This window comes from Carlito syrichta, unplaced genomic scaffold, assembly GCF_000164805.1.
Source record: "Carlito syrichta isolate Samal-C Ts95f unplaced genomic scaffold, Tarsius_syrichta-2.0.1 Scaffold121193, whole genome shotgun sequence".
Classification (NCBI taxonomy): Eukaryota; Metazoa; Chordata; class Mammalia; order Primates; family Tarsiidae; genus Carlito; species Carlito syrichta.
The window spans coordinates 63,539-73,108 of record NW_007065289.1 but is presented as its reverse complement, the minus strand read 5'-3'; the positions used below and the strand labels follow the sequence as shown (position 1 = coordinate 73,108).

At 53.7% G+C, this 9,570-nt stretch overlaps 1 protein-coding gene across 1 annotated transcript in view; it reads left to right on the top strand.

The window, feature by feature from the left end:
* MYO15A (myosin XVA) overlaps positions 1 to 9,570 on the top strand; it is a gene marked incomplete at its 5' end in the record, with an annotated part of 55,825 nt that overhangs the window by 3,927 nt on the left and 42,328 nt on the right. Inside the window, 9 exons of the mRNA XM_008048209.1 lie at positions 71 to 134; positions 918 to 1,027; positions 1,346 to 1,420; positions 1,631 to 1,721; positions 5,447 to 5,452; positions 5,892 to 5,995; positions 6,095 to 6,158; positions 7,378 to 7,491; positions 8,109 to 8,270. Coding sequence (XP_008046400.1) covers positions 71 to 134; positions 918 to 1,027; positions 1,346 to 1,420; positions 1,631 to 1,721; positions 5,447 to 5,452; positions 5,892 to 5,995; positions 6,095 to 6,158; positions 7,378 to 7,491; positions 8,109 to 8,270 — 790 coding nt within the window. The remainder of the gene's footprint in view (positions 1 to 70; positions 135 to 917; positions 1,028 to 1,345; positions 1,421 to 1,630; positions 1,722 to 5,446; positions 5,453 to 5,891; positions 5,996 to 6,094; positions 6,159 to 7,377; positions 7,492 to 8,108; positions 8,271 to 9,570) is intronic.

Sequence of the window (9,570 nt, the reverse complement as noted above, 5' to 3'; positions counted from 1 at the left end):
CTCACCTCAGCCTCCCAAAGGCGCGGGATTACAGGCTGAGCCACCGAGCCTGGCTTCCATGTCCTTTCAGAGACCTCCAGGAGACCACTGTGCTGTCCAACCTCAAGACTAGATTTGAACGGAACCTCATCTACGTAAGACCTGGGACTGGCCCTGCCTGGGGGTCTGGAAGATAGATTTCTCCTGCTGAACCCCAGACCTGTGGCTCTGGCTTAAACTTTGGGGTTTCCGTCATTTCAGCATAGAATGTTAGTGTCCTAAAACAGTCTTAGAATGCTGGATGCCAGATGTCCTAAAACAGTCTTAGAATGCTGCATGCCAGATGCAGAGACGTGGAAACAGGGAATCCAGAAATGTGTGACCCCCACCTCCCACTGGGGACCTGACAGATAGAGCTTCCAGAGTCCTAGAATCCATAGACCTGGATTCCATAGAGGGGATGGCCAGAGGGGTGGAAGGGAGCCCCTGGCTCCAGAAGGACAACAGAGAGCCAGAGCTAGAGTATGGAAGGCAGGGACACCCGGCAGAGCTCTGGCCACCTCAGGATTTCCTGGGCTTCCTGACTTTCTCCCCCTCCCAGGCTGTGAAGTTTAGACCTCAGTAGGAGGCGGAAGTTCCTGGAGCTTGGGCCTGGCTGAATAAATGAAGTAGGCAGGAGCCCACATGGCTGCCTTTGCAGGATCACAGCTGTGGGGCTTTGCTCACTCAGTCCAAACTCCTCCCAATCTCAGCCTGATGCAGTGCTGGAGATTCCACATGACTCAGCAAGCCGGTAGTGGGCTCTAGATGGGAATACCAAAGCCAGGCAGCCAGACCTCTGTCCCAAGGGGAACAGGTCCAGGCTCTCAGAGCTGGGGAGGGAGGGCCTCGGGGGGCCGCAAGGAGCCACAGCACTGAGGCCACCGTCTGCCCGACAGACGTACATCGGCAGCATCCTGGTGTCAGTGAACCCGTACCGGATGTTCGGAATCTATGGACCAGAGCAGGTGCAGCAATACAGCGGGCGGGCCTTGGGAGAGAATCCTCCGTGAGTGTCTCTGGGGCTGCTGGGGGCAGAGGTGGTTTCCTGGGTCTCTCTCTGAGCTTGGAGAGGCCCTGGCTGCCCTCTAGCCATGGGTGGGAGGTGATGGGGAAGGGCGGCCCACCTCCTCAGCCCAACGATCTTTCTCCAGGCCAGGCCACTGCAGATCAGGCCAGGGTGGGGGTGGGAGCTTGTCCCTGATGGGGTGAAGCGTGGACAGGATTGACTGTTTGGCTGGACATAAATGTCCTCCTGAATCCCTAGGAAGTTTGGGGACACAGGCAGACACCAGCTCCAGTGACGTCTAGTGGTCTGTGTCCCCAGGCACCTCTTTGCAATCGCAAATCTCGCCTTCGCCAAAATGCTTGATGCCAAACAGAACCAGTGCATAATCATCAGGTGAGCCAGGCTGCCTTTATGTGGGGGAGAAATGGAGGGACCGCAGGCAGCAGGTCTGTATCTGGCCAGACTTGCTGAGGGACCCCAGCAAATCACTTGCCACCTCTTGGCTGATGCGCCACACATGTCCCCTTGTTTCATGGTGGGGTCGGGGCACCCCAGAAGAGGCAGCAAAAAGCTGAACCTCACTCTGCCCCTTTGCTTGTTCAGTGGTGAGAGCGGCTCCGGCAAAACTGAGGCCACAAAGCTGATTCTGCGCTACCTGGCTGCCATGAACCAGAAGCGAGACATCATGCAGCAGGTGAGTCTGTCTGTTCGTTGCTTGGTTGACCTGTTGCCCCCGGACTCTCAGCTGAGTGCCTCTTGATGAGTGCCCCCTGTACTCAAAAGACAAGGCTCCTTGGCCCACTTGGAGCACAGGGAGGCTGAGAGGGTCCTTGCCCAGGGCTGCTCCTTCTGCCACCCCTCCCAGGGGTGCACCTGGGAGGGAGAGTTCTCACCCACCTGTGTTTCCATGGCAGCTCCAGGTTACAGTCCTCCCAGGCTGGATCAGAGTAGAGGACACACAGGCAAGGGGACTCATCCCATCTCTCCACCTGCCCTCACCTTCCTGGTCATGGCTGCAGAGCCTCCATATTCTTACTTCCTGAAGCTGTGCAGCCTGTAGTAGTGAAGAGACAGGACAGGCTTAGGGTAGGATGGGAGAGGCAGTAGATGCTAGGGGTGGGGGTGTCAGTGCTGACAGGTGCCAGAGCCTGCAGGATTGAAGGTTTGCTGAGCTGACTCCAAACATGAAAATGTTAGAATCGTATCAGTTCCCTTAATGAAGATTTACTGATAATTGGGCACGGTGGCTCGCATCTGTAATCCTGGCACTTTGGGAGGTGAAGGCGAGAGGATTACCTGAACTCAGAGGTTCCAGACCAGCCTGAGCAACATGACGAGACCTCGTCTCTACAATAAATCAAAAAATCAGCCTGGCATGGTGGTGCATGGCTGTGGTTCCAGCTACTCGGAAGGCTGAGGTGGAAGATCACCTGAGCCCAGTGGGTCAAGGCCGCAGTGGCCATGAGCGTGTCACTACACTGCAGCCTAGGTGACAGAGTGAGACTCTCTCAAGAAAAAGAGATTTACTGATGATCTACTGTGTGCTAGGCTCAAGGGGAGGCAGCAACTTAGACAGGCAAATGGTCATACTCTTGTGGTAATTTCATTCTCGAGGTAGAGGCAGAAAAAAACGCACATATATTTGCATATGTAAACATTTGCAAATATTTGCATATGTAAGTGTATGTGCATGTTTACATGTATTTACATGTACATATATGTAAATTGTATATATGTGAAAGGATGGCAAGTTGTGGAGAAAAAGCAAGGAAGAGGATGGGGAGTGTTGGGGATTGGAATGGTAAGTATGGTGGTCAAGGAGGGCTGTACTAAGAATGCAAGGGCGTAGGCTCTGAGGCCGTCGGGGGAAGGATGAGGAGGCAGAGGGAGGAGCATGTGCAAAGGCCCTGAGGGGCAAGCAGGATTGGGGTGCTTGGCAGACAGCAAATTGACAGCATGGAGTCCAGGTGAGGGAAGACAGAGGGTGAGGGCAGGGAGGTGTGAGGGGGGTGCTAGCACAGCTGCTTGCGGGCATGGGCCAAAACCACCCAGCCATTTGCTGAAGAACCAGACTGGGGCGTGAGAGAGGAGGACAGTCTGAGGGCAACCCTAGGCGAGGCGGTGGCTGCTCCATGAGTCTGGAGCTCAGGAGAAGGTGGGGGCTGGCCCACCAGCTCAGGCTACAGAACCACAGACTCTTAGATTTCCCTGAGCCTGGGGCCTATGAAGGCTTGTAAGTGGTCGCAAAGTCCCAGCCAAGGGCAGTCTCAGCAGGGTGATCCTGAGGACGTTGGCAGGGACTGTCAGAGCAGTGGGTAAGCTCAGGCTTTGTGGTCAGGAAAGGTCCAGTCTGGCCTGGCCTGCTCTGATGTCTGCCTTGGCCTGCCAGCCCTACCATCCCAGCCTGGTCCTTCTGGTGGCCAACCAGGTCATCTCTTTGCTCCAGGCAGAGTTTTCAAGACCTTTCAGGTCAAACTTCTGGAAGGACTGGCTAGGTAGGCGGGGAAATAAATAAGTGTGCCTCGAGCTCCTCTTTGGGCAGGAATGGTGCTGGCTGCCTTCAGTTACTGTCACACCAGAGCCTCGTGGCATTCTTGAGAGGTCGGTACATTTGTGTCCATTTACAGATGGGGAGACTGAGGCCTGGGAAGGCAAATGACTTGTCTAATGACGCAAAGTGAGGTGGTGCAAGACCTGGGACTTTTAGTTCATGGCAGCTGTCAGGAAGGATGGGTTGAGCCATGGACGTGACTGTGTCTGGTAGTTTCCATGCCAGGCACACGGTAGGCGTGAGGACATGCCTGCCAGCTGTGATGATCTTTCCTAGCCATGCCTTTGTCCTGCTCATGTAATCAGATAGTCCAGTTCTAGGGTCAGTTTTAGGCATGGCTGGATCCAGGGCCTTAAACAATGTCCCTTGTCTTGGCTCCACTCTCCCCCATGTATGGGCATCATCCTCAGCCTGAATCCCGTTGGCCAGCAAGATGGCACCATAGTAATACACTCACTGCCACACCACCCCCAACCCCGCCATCCCTGCATTTCAGAAAGTCCCAGGGACTCCCTCTCATTGGATAGGTTTTGGTTATGTGTCTTCACTGGAACCACTCATATTGCAAGGGGAATGGTGTATGCTGACTGGCTGAGACCTGGGCCACTCCATGCCTTTGTGTTCACCCACCCTGGCCCCTGGCATTGTGTCTCGCCCTGTGCCGCACACCAGGAACAAAGAAGCAATCACCTGGCTCTTCAGTGCCCTCAAGGGGCTCCAAGACAAAAGGATAGAACAAAGAAAAGCCTAGACAGACCTTGACTCACTGAACAACCACAGACCAGCCTTATCCCTCTCTGGGCCTCCATTTGCTCCTCTGTACAGTGGGCACAGTATTTCCTAGACTAAGTGGGACAGTGGGTGTGAATGGATGGAGGGAACTGGCACCATCCCCTAGACGACAGGTATTATTTCTGTGGTGACTTGGTCTCCCTTGCTTCTTCCTAAGAAAGTCTCCTCCGAAAATGCCTTGGCTGAAGAAAGTGCCATGTATACACAAAGTACATGTGCATCATGGTGCTGTGTGTGTTCCCGCTCTCGCAGACTCCGGAGTCCCTAGGCACTTCTCTTCACCTCTCCAAGTCTCGGTTTCCTAATCTGTAAAATAGCAGCGTGTCTGGCATTTCATAGGTAGGGGCTGTGATCAGCTACGGGTAGTGCTGCTTGTGGGATGCTATTCTTTTTTCATCCATTTAGCAGGTGTTTTTTGAGGGCCTGCTGTGCTCCAAGTCCCACGTAGAGACTGGAACTCAGGGGTGTGCAAACCCTAGATTCCTGCCCTTGGAGAGACACGATACTCAGGGAGAGGAGAGAGTTTGCTACTGGGCTGAGGGAAGAGTTCTGGAGGTGTGGGGCGTTGGGGGGCACAGGTACATTACAGTAGCCGCTTCCAGGCAGAGGGAACAAGAGATGCAAATGTCCGGAGGAGGCGTGGGTCTGGGTGTTGGAACAGTGAGGAGGGAAGGCCGGATGGCATGAGCGATGGAAGAGAGGAGGAGATGAGGGAGGCCAAATGAGGCCGGGCCGGCCTGGCTCTGACCCCAAGTGAAGTGGAGGCCGGAGAAGATAGATGACCTGCCGCAGCTTTTCAGAGGACCCCTCTGGTGGCTGCATTGTGAACACCGGGAGGGGACAAGGGCAGGTCAGGGAGGAGGGTCAGGAATCCATGGGGGCATGGAGAAGGGGACATCCCTGGGCACATTGGCAGGCCCAGTGGACTCCCATGCCTGCAAGCCCAGATACCTGGGGTCTCTGAAGCTCATGGTTTGTGCCAGTCCCTCTGTGGTCTGAGGCTCATTGCAAGGAGAGGTGACCTGCTTCTGTTCTTGTCCCTCTCTCCTTCTCCTCTCTCCTGGGCACTCCTGAAGATAAAGGTACTCGAAGTATGTGTGTGCATGTGTGTACATGCATACCTGGAAAAATGTGTGTGGACATCATATCGTGCATGTGGACATGCATGCTCCTATGTGGACAGAAGGACAGGCTGGAAAGAGGCACCCAAAGGCCTGTGCTGGGCTGGGGCTGCAGCTGGGGGCGTGTGGTCAGAAACTGCTGTGTGAGGCACCCCAGGGAGCCATGGGGGGACCAGAAGGCTGAGGGAGAGAAAGCATGGAGCTTGCCGTGTGGGAGTTGAGCAGCATGAGGGGATTGGGAGACACTGGGGAGACCCCAGAAATCTACAGGGAGCCCACCCCAGTTGCCCTTCATAAAGGTGGTCCTTGGGGAGGCCTATGTTTGGCTGTCCCCAGCCATGCCCTCACCCAGACCCCCAGAACAAGGTCCAGCTTCCCAGTTCCCACATCTCCTTTCCAGATCCTGGAGGCAACACCCCTCCTGGAGTCCTTCGGTAACGCCAAAACTGTCAGGAACGACAACTCCAGCCGTTTCGGGAAGTTTGTGGAGATCTTTCTGGAAGGGTGAGTGGGACAGTGGCCTTGCAGTGTGCTCCACGTGCCTTCAGAGCCAACACCAGCCACCTCTCCCACCCTGTGAGCTGACTGTGCTCCCCACCCCAGGGGCGTGATCTCTGGTGCCATAACCTCCCAGTACCTGCTCGAGAAATCCAGGATTGTGTTTCAGGTGGGCCGGCCCCTTCCGGGCCTGTGTGTTGGGCAGGGTGGCGGGGGGTAGTATAGATACTCAGAGTCTGGCGCCTGATGGGGCTGGGTAGATGTCTAGTTAGTGGATAAATATATGTGTACATGTGAGCCTGTGACCTGGTCACTCCCCTCCCCTGCAGCCACATTGGTTCCTCCCTGTCCCAGAGCACACCAGGCATGCTCCCACCTCAGAGCCTTTGCACTTGCTGTTCCTTCTTTCAGGAGCATGTATCCCCCAGACTCCTGCTTGGCCAAACCCTTTGCCTTTTCCAAGTCTCCCCTGCAATTTCGCCCACTCAGGGAAGCCACCCCACTTAAAAATGAGGCCCCTCTCTACCCCACCACAACTCCCACACCCTCCACTGCTTTATTTCTCTCTGGAGTGCTTTTTGCCATCTGATCTAGTTTATGTTGCTGTCGATTTTTTTTGAGTTGGAGTCTCACTCCATCGCCCAGGCTAAAGTGCAGTGGCACGCTCACGGCCACCCCAGCATCGACTTGCTGGGCTCTGGGAATCCTTCCACCTCAGCCTTCCACCTAGCTGGAACTACAGGCACATGCTACCACGCCCTGCTAATTCTTTTTAAAATTTATTGTAGAGATGAGGTTTTACCAAGTTACCCGGGCTGATCCCGAACCCGCGGGCTCAGGCAGTTCACTTGCCTTGGCCTCCCAAAGTGCTGGGATTACAGGCTGAGCCACCAAGCTCAGCCTATTTTTACGTTTTAACCAGTGATTTACTGAGTGTCTGCCTCCTCAGCTAGCAGGTGGGCTCCATGAATTCAGGGGCTTCTGTCTGCCTTGTTTCCTCTGTTGCAAGGGCCTAGGACAGGGCCCGGTGCACAGGAAGTGTTCCCCCCTCAGGAGGCCCCGTGTGTGTACATCTGGGCTGTGGACACACATGTACGTGGGTGTGTGTGGCTGGTGTCCATGACAGAAGGTGGGCCCCCATTCTCTTATTTCTCCAAGCAAAAAATCCCACAGAGCCCTCTCAGGCCCCAGTCATGCCAAGGCTTCTCAGCTCCTGCCCTCTCCCCCAACTGGCGCTGAGTTGGAAGCCTCACCCATCAGAGGTGCACGGTCTCATCTGAAGGCCCTTGTGTGTGTTTGTATTTGCGGGTACACTGGGCCCGAATGTGTGTCTGGGGGCCACCGAGGTGGGCGGCTCCCTTCTCTGCACCCACCTACCCACTCTACAGGCCAAAAATGAGAGGAATTACCACATCTTCTATGAGCTGCTGGCTGGGCTGCCTGCCCAGCTTCGACAGGCCTTCAGCCTGCAGGAGGCCGAGACCTACTACTACCTGAACCAGGTGAGCCCCAGCAGCCACCTGAGGACCCCCAGGCCTGGTCTTCCCACCCCATCACCCCTGGGTGGGCCAAGGGAGCTGAGTGGTAGGGTCTTAATGGTCAGCAAAAAGGGATGGAGGTTTGGGAAGGGTGAGAGTTTGGATTTAAGGCATCTCATCATGGCAAAGGGGACAAGAGTCTTCGGGTTCCAAAGGGGGGTAGGATCTTGGAACAGAACCAACCAGCCTAGAGCTACTACACTTCCCCTGCTTGTGCCTCAGTTTCCTTATCTGTAAAATGGGGACCACATGGACCATCTTATAGGGATGTAATAAGACTCAGATGAGGAAATGCATGCAGGGATTTTAGCACAGGGCCTGGCATGTAGTACACGCTCAGTAAACACTGGCTGCTCTTTTCCTTAGTGTTGTTAGGGGGCTGATGCAGAGGTTAACAGGTAATACCCCCACCACGCTTGCACTTAGAATCTGCGAACCTGTCTTCAGCCCCGCTCGGAGCCTCCAGGCCCATGAAAACTTGAGTGACCAACTCGGACCACACCGCTGGTCAGGGCAGGGACCTTGAGGGTTCCCAGTCCCTATCACAGGGTACCTGACCCCCAATCTCTACCGTTACCCAGGGTGGGAACTGTGAGATCACAGGGAAGAGCGATGCAGATGACTTCCGCCGGCTCCTGGCTGCCATGGAAGTGCTAGGCTTCAGCAGCGAGGACCAGGACAGCATCTTCCGTATCCTGGCCTCCATCCTGCACCTGGGCAATGTCTACTTTGAGAAGTATGAGGTGAGGGGATGCTGCAGCCTGCCATGAGGTCCCAGCACCCTCGGGACACAGACCAGCTTTTCAAGGCCTTCTATGTTTCCTTTTCAGATTGCACTATGCACTTGTCATTTGTTCTTTTATCCTTTAGGTTCGTTCATCTTTTTTTATTGATATATGAGAGCTCTTTTTGTATATTAAGGAAATCAGCCCTTTGTCTCTGATATGAATTGCAAATACATCTTCCAGTTTGTCATTTATGTTTTGATTTTATTTACAAGATTTTTGCTGGTGTTTTTTGTTTGTTTTTTCCCCCATGCTGAGTGTTTTAAAATTGTTTTTAAGTCAGGTTTGGTGGCTCATGCCTGTAATACCAGTTCTTTGGGAGACAGAAGTGAGAGGATTGCCTGATCCCAGGAGTTTGAGACCAGCCTGAGCAACTTGGCGAGACCTCATCTCTACAATAAATTCAAAAAATTAGCCAGGCATGGTGGCACGTGCCTGTGGTTCCAGGTATTTGGAAGGCTGATGCAGAAGGATTGTCTGAGCCCAGCAGGTCAAGGCTCTGGTAACCTGTGACTGTGCCACTGTACTGCAGCCTGAGTGACAAAGTCAGATGCCAACTTAAAAAAAAAAATTATAGCCGGGTATGGTAGCGTGCGCCTGTAGTTCCAGCTACTTGGAAGGCTGAGGCGGAAGGATTGCCAGAGCCCAGCAAGTCGAGGCTGTGGTGGCCGGGAGCGGCCACTGCACTCCAGTCTGGGCGACAGAGTGAAACTCCAACTCAAAAAAAAAAAAAAAAAAAAATTAGTTTTAGGCAGATCATTTATCAATCTTGTATAACTTTTTAACTTTTTGTCTTTTTTAGAGAAACCTCTCACTCTAAAATTATAACAGCCTCTCTCATAAATTTCTCTAAGACCTTTTATGGTTTTCTGGGGTTTTTTGGTTTGTTTGTTTTGTTTTGTTTTGAGTCAAGATTTTACTCTGTCGCCCAGGCTGGAGTGCCGTAGCACGCTCATGGCCACCCCAGTGTCGACCTGCTGGGCTCAGGTGATCCTTCTGCCTCAGCAGAAATGAGTAGCTGGAACTACAGGCGTACGCACATTGCCCAGCTAGTTTTTTATTTAATTGTAGAGACGAGGTCTTGCCAAGCTGCTTGGGCTGGTCTCGAACCCGTGGGCTCAAGCAATCCACTCGCCTTGGCCTCCCAAAGTGCAGGGATTACAGGCTGAGCCACCGTGCCCAGACACATGCATTTTTTATTTTATTTTTTTTTATTTTTTTGAGTTGGAGTCTCACTCTGTCGCCCAGACTGGAGTGC